A 16,516-nucleotide genomic window follows, 5' to 3' on the forward strand; every position below is an offset into this window, starting at 1 on the left:
GTAAAATGTCCTCGTTGTAGCTTGTATTTTGCTTAGCATTCCTACTTTACTTAGAACTGGGAATTGAATGCATATTCAGTTAGGAAGGGCTGACAAAAGACAGTTCAGCGGTATGCACCTCCTCCCACTCAAAAATCAATCATATACTCTAATGTTCCTTCTTGTTTCCTTAAAGTAGTTGGGATTATAATAATCTTTTTTTATTTTTAAAGTAATTGAGGAAATGAAAATAGGTTCATCATAGGCAGTGGGAGTTCACAAGCATCCCGCTCGGTAATGTTTTTCATTTTTAAGTCACACGACCAGCTGCTCTACATCAAGGTGATGGACTTCTGCATACGTTGTAGTACGGCCCTGTTCTTGTGGCCAAAGGCAAAACGATGTAGGAAATGTCTCATGCTAAGAACTCAGAAGAGTGCAAGAGTTATTCATTCCTTCCACAATTTTCTTCAGGCTCTCTTCTCCGAAACCATGCCAGAGATGACAGAGAATGAGACACCTACTAAGAAGCAACATCGGTGAGTTTCTGTGGGAAAGTGGCTATTTTGCAGATCTGTAGTCTGCAGATGTGTCGCAGCAATGAAGTTTATAGCTAAAAGCTTGGCAATAAGGGTATTCACAAGAAGTTTTGAGAGTTGACCAGAGTTGATCCAAAAGTCTGGGAACTATGGCTGCAAAACTCCTTTTCTTTCTTCCCCTGTCTATGCCGAACTATTTGTTGAAGACATGCCTACCTGGGCCACCGCCTAGGCGATGGAGATTCTTTGATTATTAGACTGACTACTCCGATGCATATAAAACTGTGTCACCACCTTGGTTAGAGTGCAGCCTGTGTTATTGCAGAGCCTCCTGGCAGATATTGGGGGGTCACTATACTGAATTTGACAGAGTAATTTAGATCTTTTCCTCAATTCCCAGTGGAATCTGGATCTTACATCTCAAATCTCTGCTGGAATTCAAAATAAATCTTGAGATTGTCCAGCAACGTCATGACCAAAATTTGTAATGAAGTGACTGAGAGATCATCACAATTTTTCCAGGTTTTTGTTTATTTGTAGTAGCATATTGATCTAGTACCTGATCGGTAGGGGAATCCTTCCTCCCCTCGTTAAAAACAGCATCCCTATTATGCTAGCTGGCTATGAAAGATATGATTTATGATAGGAAAAGCTCAGAGAGAATGTTGATTAGTTCTACAGAAATTTTTTCTGTCTTCGTGGATTTTGTGACTCTTTATACCCCACAAATACAGATTTTGGATTCTGTATTGGTAATGGGAATCAAAGGGCACCTGGATCGCTCCAGGCTTTATATTCTTGCATATATTTAGGATATATGATCAGTTCTGACTGGCAGGTGATTGTTTTGGATGTAAGTGGGAGAACTGTGGTTTACTGTAAAATAAGGAACCATTGTAAATGATACTTTATGTGTCACCTGAACAGGAATGCACAAGTTTTCCATGAGTCAAAAGCTTCATCCTTCGAACAGCTGTAGAACAGACGTGCAGGCTTCAGTTGGCATTTTTATGATTTGAAGATGTTATCTTCAGGCGTTATTTCTTAGCAAAAGTGTCCAGGTCCCACCATCTGCAGTAACACTACCGTCTTGTAATTGTTGTCCAAGTTACTCTAGGTGCACATTACTTCTGGTGAGTTGCCAGAAATAAACGTATATCAACTCAAAGTGTAAAAGGATACTTGCCCCATAGTAATCTCACCTGTTATCCACGTGTCTTGCATTCTCACTTCAGATTCCTTGTTACATCTGGATTGTGCTGTAGCAGTGGAAAAGGAGAGCAGAAGATGCTACTCTGCTTTTTGCATCCTCTAGCCAAACACCTAGACTGAGAGTGTGCTACTGGACAGAAATCTTTTGAAAGATCTTTTTTTTTTTCTGGAACGTATCTTTTTCCAGAAAACATGTCCTTTGCTTTGCCACACTTCCTGAAAGTATTTGTCTTACTCCTTGTATACACTACATCTGATTTTTATATGTAGAGGACACGTTTGGGATTTATTCACTTCCAGCAAAGCCATTTGAAGCACTGCACAATGATTCTGACATGGTTGTCATTGGTCCAGAAATCCCAGAACATGTGAAAACAAAGACAACCATCATATGCCCAAAATATACCTAGACAGAATTTTGAGTAAGTGCAGAGGAATGGTAATTCTGGTTCCTCACACAAAAGAAGCATGTTTGATACCAGAAGGTATGATGCTTGAAGGTAATATGTCTGGAAAAATCAATTTGCGTGGTAACATTTTCTCTTGTTTCATTGATGCAGTGAACGTTAAAGCAACATTTCAAACAAATATTTAACTACCTTGGTGCTCAGAAATAGAACTAATTTTTTTTTATATATGTCCTTATTGAACACTGAATAGTGTAAATAGTTGCTGAACAGAAACATTAAAATCCCTCTCTGCCCTGTAGGTATGTAACAATAACCAGATATTACGCTGTGCCTTGTTATACTGAAATTTATTTAAGTTTCAACACAAATTAATGTTTGTTAGAAAATATTTAATACCAATGGCTAGGACAAATCCTTGTGCGTGTGACTTCTTCTACATTCTGGTTCACAGAACAGAATAAAATATTTAGTATTTTTAGCTGTAATAGAAATAATAAAAGAAATGTTTGTTTGTATGCGGATTTTTTCCCTTCTGCTTCACATCACTGTTTTCCCTTTATGTTTCACAGAAAGAAAAACCGGGAGACACATAATGCAGGTAGGAACATTACGCTTTGTTGTTTGGTCTGGAAGTAAACACAGATTCTTTGAACTATTAAAACACATTTTGCATTAAGAAAGTTCCTTCATAGGAGTTTATTTCCTTAAAAAAACCCCCCACCCTACCAAACACCTTTCTGTGCTCTGGCATAGAATATCTGTGCAGAAGGGCCTCTTGATTGGTCTGTGGTTTGCTGTTTTCCAGGGTACAAGGTTACAGTAGTACACCCAAGTGTGAAAGTAGGACCCTGCCCCTGGCTTTCCTGTGCTAGTAAACTAAGAAGTAAACAACTTCAGCTGTGTTCAGTTCTAAAGGAAAATAAATGCACAGGCTTTCATGCACAAGTAATACCCACCTCTCTTAAAACAGAGACAGGTATCTGACCCAAGAGCTTTAGAGGTTCTCTGGATTAGAAATATTGCTGTAGCCTATCCTTGAGGCACTCTCCTGGATGCTGGCGTCCCAGAAATACTGTGCAAATACTGGCTGTATGTTGCAGGAGTCGCAACCCTCGGGCAGCAACCAGTCCGTGTCTTGCTCCAATGGCATCTTCTACAAGTAGCAGCAGAAAGATGGACTGAGGAAGAGTCTTGACAGGTTTTGGCCTGGTTTATCCTAATAACTTGATTTCAATTCTTTTTCTTATTAAACAGCATTATTGTATGGTCTTCACAAACTCAACTGGAAAAAAAACATGAGTAGTTTCCATGTGAGGGCTGTGGATTGTAGTACTTGTCAGGCTGTCCCCAGGGTGTGACTAATTTCTTAAGAATTAAGAAGTATCACGAAATAGTCTTACCAAGTTTACTTCTAAGATTGCTGACCTCATTGTAATTCTCAGTTCCTGTTTTACTTGCCAATAGTTTTTCAAAGTCTTCATCTACCGGGCTGAACTCTGCAAGATGTGGGGACCAACTCCCTCCAACCCTGTAGCTTGCTTAGTTGCTAATATCTGGACAAGTTGAGTAGAGCATTTAAAATATTATCAAAACAAAGGAATGGCACTTCACCACTACTGTGATATCAGTGTGTATTAATAAGATACATAAAAGTCCCAAGGGTCACATATTCTAGTGTTTATACAGCTGCTCTGGTTTATATGGTAAATTTATTGCACAACAGTCTGTGTGGAGTGTACTTAGGCCTGTCTCTATCAAACCACCAACCTGTTTATATTCTGTCTTGAAATACAGAAAATAATTTAGTAGTTTGAGAAATGTAGCTTGAAGTGACAGACCACTGAAATAAAACTGTTTAAATTAAATCAGTATATCCTTTGTAAAGGAGCACAATAAAATATACTCGCCTGCAGATCATTGTGTGTTTCTGAGTGCCACCAAAAGCAGCCCAGCCTCACAAACTACAAGGCAGACCCTTAGCACAATGAATAAATGATACTTTGATTTGAATCTTGACAAAGCTGTGACAGAACTTTTTTAGCAGGCACTTTGAGAAAAAGGTATCTAATAGTTTTAGTTGGCATAGAACACCAAAATATTTCAGTCAAAAAAATGGCTGCATGAGACAACTACATTTGAAAGAAGCTGAATATGGTGGGTGGAAAACAGGAGATTAGCGAAGTCTGAAAAAAGCATGCCCAAAGGTATTTACACTGGTAGACTTGTAGCGCAGACCCTTTGCAGCAGTGTTTAAGCCTCATGAAGAGGTAAACGGTGTCACTAGAGGACTATAGAAGCATTTTCTGACCTTCTCAAAAAATAGGTAGTTCACTGGAAATACTGTTCATTCAATATTTTCTTTACTCCCAGACATAGTTAGACCTTGCAGAACAGTTATAACTTTGCACATAAAAAAAGAGTAACTGATAGTCCGTGTACCTGGAGCCTCAGCTATATTCAGTGTTGACTGCTCCATTAATGTAAATCTAAAATTAAAATTGAAAACTGTTAAAATCTAAATTATTTTTCTTTTGGTGCTAATTTGACATTAGTATATAGGAGACATGGATTTCCTTCCCAAATCTGAAACTGATTCTTCCCATAATCTTGGTTCATTTTCTTTCTATATGCCTAAAGTTAATCAATCCGTCTTGTGAAAAGAGTTTCATAAAACTCAGCTAGAAAGCATGATCACAACCTGAATTTTGAGTTGCTGTAGCTCCTCTTTTCCACAAAGGGAAATCTCCACCTTGTAAAGATTTTGCTGCTTATGTTACAGCTCTCGGTTCTGCTGAGTGTCAGTTCAGTAACTGAGGTTTGCCTTAGAGGAATTCTTTTCTCTCTAAAGTTACTAAGAGTTCCAACACGTCACGTAGCAATGTATTTATGAGACCTCGCATGGGTGCTCCTTGTGCTGCTGCTTTGCTGATTTGCCCTCCCAGATAACACAGCACATATTATCTTTGCTTAGTGGAGAGACATCGAAAAAAGAAGATTAATGCTGGGATAAACAGAATTGGAGAACTCATTCCCTGCTCTCCAGCACTTAAGCAAGTGAGTGTCTGTTCCAAGGTGCATACAAATTTCTTGTAAAATTCTTGTGTGTTTTCTTGTCTGTAGAAGTATAAATACATATTTTGCTATTTGTCTCAGGAAGAAGGCAAAACTGTCTGAATTAATATGCTCAAAAAATCTTACTATTTATTAGTATTTTTAAAATCTTTTGTAACAGAATTCCTTTGTGGAAGTGCAGGGCCACATGAACGTAACGCAGATTTTGAGCTTTTTATCTGAAGGTGTTGCGTATGATTGCTGAAGGAATGAGACGGTACGTGTTGGACACGTGGCTGATTTTCTACTCTGTTCATACGTGCAGTATTTTTGAGCAGGTATAAACCAGACTAATTTGTCCATAGCAGTTTGGTCAGATTGCTGAGGTCTGCCTGCACATTTGCTTCACACAAAGCCCTTGTTCAGGGTGCCTGAGCATTGTAACAACAGAAGGTAAAAATCCCATCTCGGCTGCTGCCTGCCCTGTTGTGCTGCACAGCTGGGTGGGCTGTTCACCCTTTCCTCTGTAGGAGGTGTGGCAAGCTGGAGAGAAGTAGGTTGGATCTGGCCGGCAGGTTGCTGGTTTAACTTGTGCAGCTGCTCTTTGCCAAGCCATTTTCTACTGGTACTGTTTAATGTAGGCTGTATGATGCCCAAGTGGTGAAAGTTGCAGGTTAAGCAAGATCGGATTTAGGGTCAATCTCCAATCCCTTCTCTGCCTTTTGCTGGGGATCACGTAATGGCCTAAGATGTAAATAGAACAGCATGCATGCTTATTTTTGTCGTCTTTCATATAACGGGGTGAAAGCAACTCATAAAGTGAAATAGTAATAGTAATTGAGGGCACTGTCCTTGTGAAAGATGAAGCAAAACTAATGGTTTGAGGTTGATGTAGAGAGAAGCATCTTTTTCCAGACAAAGCAATCTACAGCAGACACTGTTCCTACAGAACAGTAGATGAAATTAAGAACTGAACAAGGGGTTTTACAGAGAGAACAAGCATAGTTTCATAAGAGAAAATGGAGGAGAACTTAAGGCAGATTTTCTCTTTCCATATTCTCTAGTATATTAGTTTCAAAATTATGCATACACCTCCCTGGATAATTGCTCCACATTTGTTTCTTTCCTAATAAAATATTTACAAGGCAGTATCCTGGAATTTCATGTGGTGAGTATGTTTATCAGTGAACAAGAATTTTAGGCTACTCAGCAAACACTGATGCTTGCTGTTCAGGTTCTATAGCCTTAGTATCTTGCTTTCAGCATCAGAAAATGTCAGCTGCAGTGTTGAAAATATTATTCTGTAGGACCTCACAGCATTTTAGGGTCAATATCACTCATGAAACTTGTGTTTTATCTCAAACAAAAAAAACAACCCAACCCAAAAAATCCCCACAAAAAGCTCCCAACAATATTCAGGTTAGCACATTTTTAAAATAAAGACCTCTGAAAGCAAGTGCAATCTCATTGTTACTGGATCTTCTAATGATAGACTTTTCTCCTGATTTTATATATATGTCTTCTTTTAAAGAGCAAAAACATGATCCTGGATCAGGCCTTTAAGTATATAACAGAAATGAAAAGACAGAACGATGAACTTCTGTTAAATGGAGGGAACAATGAACAGGGTAAGTACAGATGCTGCTGAAGGCTCTAGAATTTCTGTCACTCACTTCCAGTGTGTGTCCGTTAGTACCGACTGTCAACAAAGCCTGGATCAACAAACTTGGGAATCCCAAGACATCATGCACATACAGGAAAAATACAGCTGCTTGTATTGAAACAGGAAGCCAAGGGAATGCCCCAGTGCAAGTTCTTGCACATAGCTCTGAGATAATGGAGCAATTGCATTGTGATGCAGAGGAATTACAGAGCTTATAGGTGATGCAACATCATCTTGTAGATTCCATCCTGATTTATTGTGCTGTAGTACTCCAGTGTTTATTCTACCAGAACGATTTCGACAAACTTCAGGTAGATTTCTTTCATCGAAGAAATGGAGTTTCCTTCATGCATAGAGCTACTTTTTTTCCTTTTCAAATGCTGTAAAAGTGGTAACAGCCTATTTTATAAAAATATAACGCATCATATAAAATCTTCTTGAACAGAAGCATAAAAATACAGTGATAGAGGTATGTCAGAAATAATCTGAGAGCCTATGTTGTGGTTTATGATTTTTATTTCTACCCATAGAATGAAATTCTAAATAGTTCATTTTTCTCTTGTTGAAATAATTTGGTTTGGAAAACCTTTTCCTAGTTAGGTGAGCCATCTCCAAGTGCTTTGCTGGGTTTTGTGGCTTTACATAAGTGCTTTGTACTTAATTTCGCATATCATTTTCAGATGTAATGAAACTTAATTGTCCTGGAAAGCTACGAGATTATCGATTAAGTAAAAACAGTTTTAGTGTTGGCAAAGGAGCAGGAAAATGAAAGAGATAAATTAATATGCTCATCTTTCCTTCAATAATTAAACGATTAGATTAGTGTTCAGTTTCATCTGAGTTAGTCATGATGTTTTTTCTACACTAAGTAATCTGACATATCTTGCTATTAGTAACAGAGTAGTCTGTGAAGTTCATTCACTTTCCTGCTCGGTAGAGAGGCTAATCAGGATAAGAGTCTTCATTTCTGTTATGTTAACCATTTGAAGAGAGCATACATTATTAACAATTTATTTCAACCCTGCGTAGTGCTTACTCTCCAAGTCATGTGGTAACACTACCTAGTATTGCGCGGGTGCTGATATAATGGGTGTTCTCACTGTTTTGTAGCTGAAGAGATAAAAAAACTCCGGAAACAGTTGGATGAACTACAAAAGGAAAATGGGAGATACATCGAACTGCTGAAAGCAAATGATATTTGCCTGTATGATGACCCTACAATCCACTGGAAGGGAAATCTGAAAAATGCGAAGGTCTCGGTTGTTATTCCTGGTGATCAGGTTCAGAAGAACATCATTGTCTATTCAAACGGGAGTCAGCCCAACGGAAATAACCAGGGGGCATCCGTCCAGGGAATAACATTTAATGTTGGTCATAATTTACAAAAGCAAACAGCCAATGTTGTGCCAGTCCAGAGAACTTGCAACCTAGTGACTCCTGTGACAATTTCTGGTATTTACCCCACAGAAAACAAGCCACAGTCGCAAACTACGGTTTCTCCGCCAGCATCTGCTCGGGCAGCTCCATCAGGGAACGTTCTTGAGCTTTCCACTGCGGAGAATGAGCGAGGCGTGCTCGCTGCTGCTACTGCCAGCTCACAGAGCGTGTCTCAGTCCAGAACAGAACCGGAAATACAGTGTTCTTTTAGTAATGCACCACAGAATAATCAAAACCTCCCCAAAAGTAAAAATGAGGAGGAGGGCAGTAAATTAACAAAGAAAACACTCCCGCAGGGAGTCAGCCTTCCTTCCAATGCCTCTACGGAAGCCTCCCAAGTTCAACAGGTGAATGCAACCTGCTCGAGTACACACAGTTCTAGGAGTGACCTTCAGAAAAGCTGTGTCGTTTCAACCACAGACACAGGTTGTGTGCCCTCTGTGAGACTGTCTGCTACAGATAGTTTTTCCTCTGTAAATGTCCTCAAAAGTACAGACTTGGTAAGTAGTGCTGGAATGCCTGTGACTTCAGCAGCAGGAGGTAAGGCTGCGACGGCAATAAGCACTCTGCCTGCCAGTCCCATAGAGAACTGCTGGTCTTTTTCAAGCTCTTCAGGTGTTGGCACCTCGGACTTGAAAAACATGAGTAGCCTTACACGGATGCCTTCAGCTGGAAACACACAGACCACATGGACAACTTTGCAGTTAGCAGGAAATACTGTTCAGCCACTAAGCCAAACACCATCTGGTATAATGACTGCCCTGTTAGAGCCAGTTAACGGTGCTGGTACTGTAGCTTCTGCTCACAGCAGGCCCCTGACTACAAGTATCAGTTTGAATGCTTCTCTGCCTGGGGATGGCCAGGCAGCTGAACAGATTGTAGTTACCTTGCCCTCGTGCCCACCCTTACCTGTGCAGCCATTAATCAGCCAGCCACAGGTTAAAACTCAGGCTGCAGGAAATATCCTTCCATTAAATTCAGCTATGCAGGTGATTCAGATGGCTCAGCCAGTTGTGTCAACTGTGACAGGAGCACCACCTAACCAGAATGTCATCATTCTCCAGCCTCCAAACCCTGCTCCGTGCCCTCCGATTGTGAGAGCAGAAATTCCCAGCCAAAATGTTAGTCAGCAAATCGTAATTATACAAGCCGCTAATCAGACTCCTCTTCCCCTCCTCACTGCTCAGCCTTCTGCTGCTGTCAGAGTTCCCGTGAACGGGCTGACCGCGATCGCAAACTCTAGCAGCTCCGTACAAAATGCCTCTCTTCCGCAGACTTTTGGAGGGAAACACCTTGTCCATATATTACCAAGACCATCCTCCTTGCCGTCTTCTAGCTCTACCCAAACGTTTTCAGTTACAATGTCAAATCAACAGCATCCTCAGACTATCTCATTAAATGGGCAGCTTTTTGCATTGCAGCCTGTGATCTCTTCATCTGGAGCTTCAAATCAAGCCCCTATGCAAATCATTCAACCCACCACCAGCGAAGATCCAAATACCAATGTTGCCCTCAATACATTTGGTGCTTTAGCTAATCTCAATCAAAGCATATCACAGATGGCTGGACAGAGCTGCTTACACTTGACTCTCAGCCACCCTACCAATCCTACGACTGTCAATAACCAGATTGCCACCGTCAGCTGTGTGTCATTACCAACTTCTGTGGCATCTTCAGTAGCTGCAGAGGTTTCAGTATTAACTGGTGCATCTAACTCAATAAATGCTTCCCCCCAAAAAGCAGCTGCTGGCTTGCCATCCAATGCAAAATCAAAAAGGTCAAACAAAAAGCCAGGTACAAAGAAACACCAAGCAGTCAACAGCAAAGTGTCCTGCCCAGCAGTTCCCTGCAAAGATGCAGGGAAGACGGACTCTGCTCCTGTGGAAACTGCAGCAAAGCATTCAGACGGTGAGGGGCTGCTTGAAAACACTCCAGCAGCATTGCAAGCTTTAACAACATCACAGACGAGTGGTGTGGAAGCATCAAGTGGTGTCAGTGCTTCTGACTGTCATTCCAAAGAGACTGCAAGCTCTGAACAGGCAGCCAAAACCTGCTCTGTCCCCGAACCAAGCTCAGCAGAGGCTCCCACTTCCTCACCGCTGGCATCCGTGGTGTCGGAGCAGCTGGTGCTCGTCCCACCAACTGCCAAAGATGCTGCTCCTTGCCAGCAGGCCCGTGGGTCTCAGAACCATCCACCAACAGGCTCTGCCTTGTCAGAGTCCCCCAAACCTTCTGAACCCCCCAGTACCTCAACGTCCTCCCGCACTGAAGCACGTGTGACACATACTCAGGTTGTTGGGACATCAGCAGCACAGAACAGCACAGCAGGTCATACTTCCAAGGCAGGAACAGTTTCAGAGTCCTGCAATGTTGCAGAGGATTCCTCAGTGGTCATGCAAGATGCAGACTTGTTAGAAGGACAAGGTCTATCCAAAATGCTGTCTGATCTCACAAAAGAAAGAACAACTGCAGAAAAAACCTCTTCATTTACCGTTCAGGGGGAGCATTCTACTTTTCCCATGGAAAACTCGAAATCAGACTCAAATGTTGATTTGCCTGGGAAGCAGGAACTCTTGCTAATGAACACGGAAGGTGATACTCTCTCCCAGCATCACTCCTGCATTTCTGATCAGGAAGTAGTCAGTGCTTCCCTTATCACTAGCCGACAAGCAGACTCCCCAATGTCAACTAGCTCTGGCAGCAGTCGAGGCTTCTCAGTTGCATCTATGTTGCCAGATACCACCAGAGAAGACATCACTAGCAGCACCTCAACGAGTACATGTAACAGCTGCACGTTTTCAGAACAGACTGACATTGTAGCTCTTGCAGCAAGAGCTATTTTTGACCAGGAAAACCTTGAGAAAGGGGGAGGAGGAATACAAGTTAACATGAGGGATGCTATCTCTAAGTCAACTGAGGTTGCAGCTTTGGAGAGAGAGCGACAGCCTTTTAAACCTCAAACAATGAAAGAAAACAATGCAGGGCCGTTGGAAGTGACACCAAACAAATTCAGCACTCAAGATACAGTACAAACAAACGTTGATAGACAGGTTGAAAAGCCGAGCTGCTCCGTAGCAGGCGTGGAAACATCAAACACTTCTTTACAGATTTCCACTTCCCAGTCACCAAGCATAACTAGTTTAAGCGTGAATAATCTAATACACCAGAGTCGCATTGTCCATCCCCTTGTGAGTTGCTCGAGTTTATCCCAGGCCTCAGAGCCAGCAAGTGTCCCTGCAACCGTGAGCCTCCCCCTTCCATCTAGCACGTACATCAATCAGTCCCCAGGGCCCGCTATGATGAGTGAATATGCTCAGGAACAACTGAATGCCATTAGGGCAAGCACCATGCAGGCTCCCCAGCTGCAGGAACCACACTTAAAGCAGCAAAATCACGAAGGTCGCAAAGACTCTGCCAAGCGGGCTGTTCAAGATGACCTTCTGCTTTCCACGGCCAAGAGGCAAAAGCAGTGCCAGACAACGCCTATACGGCTTGAAGGGATGGCATTGATGAACCGAACACCAGAGAGTATCGCTGATCAAACCCAGATGCTAGTCGGCCAGATTCCTCCCAATTCATCCAATTCAGTGGCGTCGGTGAGCAATCAGGGGCACACCGATGGCCTTACTAGGTTATTCCCGCCCAACAGCAACTTTGTAACACCAGCTTTGAGACAAACGGAAGTCCAGTGTGGTTCTCAGCCGTCAATTTCAGAGCAGCAAGGCCAGACAGGGCAGCACTTGCAGCCAATTCAACATGTTCCTGCTCAAGGCATATCTCACCTTCACAGTAACCATCCTTACCTAAAGCAACAGCAGGCTGGTCAGTTAAGAGAAAGGCACCACTTGTATCAGCTGCAGCACCATGTCTCTCATGGGGAAAACTCGGTCCACTCTCAACCCCACAGTGTCCACCAACAGCGAACAATACAGCAGGAGGTGCAGATGCAAAAGAAACGAAATCTCATCCAGGGAACACAAGCCACACAACTTTCTCTACAGCAAAAGCACCACGGAAGTGATCAATCACGGCAAAAAGGTGGTCAGCCTCATCCTCACCACCAGCAAATGCAGCAGCAGATGCAGCAGCACTTTGGAGCTTCCCAACCTGAAAAGAACTGTGAAAATGCTGCAACAAGCAGAAACCATCATAACCACCCTCAGAGCCATATAAATCAGGATATTCTGCATCAACAGCAACAAGAGGTGAGCAGCAGACAGCAAGGTTCAGCTTCTGAACATGTGGCAGGGCACAATCAGATGCAAAGACTCATGACCTCGAGGGGCTTGGAGCAGCAAATGGTGTCCCAGGCGAGTATCGTAACCAGGCCATCAGACATGACGTGCACCCCTCATAGGCAGGAAAGAAATAGAGTTTCCAGCTACTCTGCTGAGGCACTCATTGGGAAGACACCCTCTAATTCGGAACAGAGGATAGGAATACCTCTTCAAGGCCCTAGGGTTTCTGACCAGCTGGAAATGAGAAGTTATCTTGATGTTTCTAGAAATAAAGGATTGGTGATTCATAACATGCAGGGCCGCTTACCTGTCGACCATCCGGTTGGCTCAGATGTACAGAGGCTTTCTGAATGTCAGACATTTAAGCCAGCTGGACCCAGTCAACAACCAACAGGCAATTTTGAAGTACAGGCTTCAAGAAACAGTGAAATTGGTAATTCCGTGTCATCCCTTAGGGGCATGCAGTCACAGGCGTTTCGAATTGGTCAAAATACTGGGCCATCCATAGAGAGACAGAAGAGATTGCCCTACCAGCCAGTACAAGGTATTCCGGCAGGAAATACCCTGCCATCGAGGGAAAATGACAACACGTGCCACCAGAGTTTTATGCAGAGTTTACTTGCCCCTCACCTTGGAGATCAAGTTAGTGGGAGCCAAAGATCAATCCCAGAACATCAAAGGAACACACAGTGTGGCGCCTCCTCCACAATTGAATACAACTGTCCCCCAGCGCGAGAGAGCGTCCACATCCGAAGAGATGGTGATGGCCAGAGTCGGGAGAGCTGTGACATGACTATTGGTGCAATTAACACAAGGAACAGTTCTTTGAATATTCCCTTTTCGAGTTCTTCTTCCTCAGGAGATATTCAGGGTCGCAACACAAGCCCAAACATCTCTGTGCAGAAGTCGAATCCCATGAGGATGACAGACAGTCATGGAACTAAGAGCCACATGAACACTCCTGTTTCTAGCAACATGCATGGAGTTGTGAGGCCAACTCACCCTCACCCTGCAGTTTCTCACGGAAATGGCGAGCAAGGGCAGCCTTCCGTTCGTCAGCCAAATTCTTCGGTTACTCAGCGGTCAAGGCACCCTCTGCAAGATAGTGGAGGTTCTAAAATACGTCAGCCCGAAAGGAATCGATCTGGAAATCAAAGACACGGAAATGTTTTTGACCCTAGTCTTCCCCATCTTCCCCTGTCCACCAGCAGCAGTATGATCCTTGGGCGCCAGCAGTCTGCGATAGAGAAAAGAGGAAGCATTGTCCGATTCATGGCTGACGGCCCTCAGATGTCTAACGATAATGCGGCCCCTGACCAACATACTCTCTCTCAGAATTTTGGATTCCCTTTTATTCCGGAGAGTGGCATGAATCCCCCAATAAATGCCAATGCCTCTTTCATCCCGCCGGTCACTCAGCCTAGTGCCACTCGGACACCAGCTCTAATCCCAGTTGATCCTCAGAATACGCTGCCTTCCTTCTACCCACCTTACTCTCCTGCCCACCCTACCCTTTCCAATGACATTTCTATCCCTTACTTCCCCAATCAAATGTTTCCTAACCCAAGCACAGAGAAGCCGAGTAGCGGAAGTTTAAACAACCGGTTTGGATCCATTTTGTCTCCTCCCAGGCCTGTTGGTTTTGCTCAGCCAAGTTTTCCTTTGCTTCCGGATATGCCGCCGATGCACATGACCAACACGTCACACTTATCCAATTTTAACTTGACGTCTTTGTTTCCAGAAATAGCCACAGCTCTTCCTCCAGATGGTTCAGCAATGTCGCCTTTGCTTTCCATTGCAAACACATCTGCTTCAGATTCTTCTAAGCAGTCCTCAAACCGACCTGCCCACAATATAAGCCATATTCTAGGTCACGACTGCAGCTCAGCTGTATGAAGACTGATAGACTGACTGCTGGTCTTCTTAAGAAGAAGAGAGCGGATCTTACTGGCGTCCCCGAAGAGACCATTCATAGCATCACTGTTTATTTGCCTAACTGTATGTATATGGGTACTTTCCGTATTTATATACCCGCTGTATTTCCACCCACCTTACGAACTCTAAGCACCAGTGCCTATAGCAATGCATGCTTACTTACTAGGAAACAGTAAGGATGCAACATTGAGAGCTGTGCAAATACTGGTTGTTGATTTTCCAACAATCAGGTTTGTTGTCCGATTGTTCCAGGGTAAGGGCCACCCTCAGTCATACGCGGATGTAAAGAAAGGAGTGAGAGCATCCATTTGGGAGACAGGAAACAAGTGCTACAGGTTTCGTTTTGTTTCTGATGCGTTTGCCTGAAATTACAGATGAACTTGAAGTGGCTTGGTTTTCTCTTTTTCCTTTGTAAAATATCTTCAGGAGCCTCAACAAAAGTCCAGTCTACGTTAACCCAGCATTAATTGGCAAAGGCATTTGCTGTGCAGCTTCTGTCTGTTTGAAGCTTGTCACCCGCACTTGACTTGAGGCTGACTTCACCTGGCTAAAATCACTATGCGTTTCCACGGTCAGCAGTTAAAAATACTGGTTTAGAAAATTCAGATTTCTTTAACACCCAGCATTCTGTTTCTAAGAAGAATTTTGTTTGGATCCGTTTCAGCAGTGGCTTCAGTTACTGCTCAACTTGGTCAACATTTTAATGTAGTGGTCAGTGGAGACAGTCCTATTTGTTGCCATTTCCTTGTTGCTATGCTGCAAGCTACCTCAGGGTGGGGTTTGTTCCTTGTTTAGCACCTTCTTAGTGTCTTCCCCCCCCACCACCCCCCTTTTCTTTGGCCCTGCTCAGACACCAGCTTTCTGGTTTCTGTAGGTGACAGCCCTTTGTTGTACCAGGTGGCACGTGGGAGGAGAACCGAGACTGTGGCATCCTGCAAAATGAGGGGGAATCCTTGGGGGCACATTTTACTTAATCTTGCTGACAGGAATGGGCCCAAGTTAATATCAGTACTCTGCACTTGAATGCACCTTTGGTCTAAACCCGTGTGATTGCGGACTGAAACGCTGTGTTACCAGGAAGACGTTGTGACTTGAGCCCCACGAGGAAGGGGGATGTGTTTGTATGTGCATGAGAGACGGGGTGAGTGTGCGTGCGCTGGGTCGTTCTCCAGGACCTCCACAGAGTTTGATCACCTTTTTTTAAAGGAAAGGGCCGAACTAGCTAAGTTTTATTTATTTAATGGCCCTGCAGCAGGTTTTCTTTGTCAAGGCAGAAATATTTGTGTTTATATTTATGTGCTTGGAAATACTGTTCTGGTTTTGATCCTTCAAATAACAGAGTAGCTTCAGGTTCACTTGTATGCAATCCTCCCGCTACCAGCCAGGGCGTGGCAAAAAGTGCTCCAGGCCTCTTCTCCGGGCAGGCTAAGCTTGAAACCCTTGTGTGTGGTCCACTAGTGCTGCATCATCTTGCTGCTCCTGGGACCTGCCACAGGTTCTTCCCCACTGCCTCTCCCGGTGCGGGTGTGGGGAGGAAGAGACTCCCTGGGATTTTTCAGGGGGGGGTTGGGTTTTTTTTCTTTTTTCTTTGAAAGGCAAGAGGGAAGATATTCCTCTGTCTCCCAGGAATAGGACCTGCAAAGAAGGACCTGAAGGGTTTCTCCATAGCTGGACTGCCCAGGCCTCATTTTTTATAAGCGTTTTTACAATGATCCGGGAAGGTAAAGAGGCTTTAGCATAAAAAAGAAGTGGGCTGTGTCTGTAGTCCATCCTGGCGATGTCTCTGCTCTTGTAACCTGGGGTCTGATGTTTTCCTGCAAAGTTACGTCAAATGGTTCTAACTCAACTTGTGAATCACTTTTTAATTCAGATGGAGCTTATCTTAGGACACTAAATCTAGGTGGTGCATCACTTCTCTGTGTTTCTTAAAAATAATAGATTTAATATTTATTCCACTTCACAGCAAGGCAGCTTGTCTGAGTTTGACTGTAAAATGGGCGGCCAAAGTGCTGTTACTGACCGAATGGCAGCAAGTGGCCTGTTCAGAGCAGG

At 43.4% G+C, this 16,516-nt stretch overlaps 1 protein-coding gene across 1 annotated transcript; it reads left to right on the top strand.

Moving 5' to 3' along the window:
- The first annotated feature begins 459 nt into the window (after positions 1-459).
- KIAA2018 (KIAA2018 ortholog) lies at positions 460-14,438 on the top strand. The gene is made up of 5 exons (XM_010137302.1): positions 460-518; positions 2,710-2,738; positions 5,112-5,194; positions 6,723-6,819; positions 7,965-14,438. The coding sequence occupies exons 1-5, from the start codon at positions 472-474 to the stop codon at positions 14,423-14,425; spliced, it is 6,717 nt and encodes a 2,238-aa protein (XP_010135604.1). The 5' UTR covers positions 460-471; the 3' UTR covers positions 14,426-14,438.
- The last annotated feature ends 2,078 nt before the right edge of the window (positions 14,439-16,516 follow it).

This window comes from Buceros rhinoceros, unplaced genomic scaffold (assembly GCF_000710305.1).
Source record: "Buceros rhinoceros silvestris isolate BGI_N320 unplaced genomic scaffold, ASM71030v1 scaffold30955, whole genome shotgun sequence".
NCBI lineage: Eukaryota > Metazoa > Chordata > Aves > Bucerotiformes > Bucerotidae > Buceros > Buceros rhinoceros.

What these genes read in the sequence shown, in the direction of transcription:
- KIAA2018 (XM_010137302.1), top strand. Translation starts at nt 472, where the DNA reads ATGCCAGAGATGACAGAGAATGAGACACCTACTAAGAAGCAACATCG. An exon ending in CCGGGAGACACATAATGCAG is followed by an intron (nt 2,739 to 5,111) that starts GTAGGAACATTA and finishes ATCTTTGCTTAG; the next exon opens with TGGAGAGACATCGAAAAAAG. An exon ending in TGGAGGGAACAATGAACAGG is followed by an intron (nt 6,820 to 7,964) that starts GTAAGTACAGAT and finishes ACTGTTTTGTAG; the next exon opens with CTGAAGAGATAAAAAAACTC.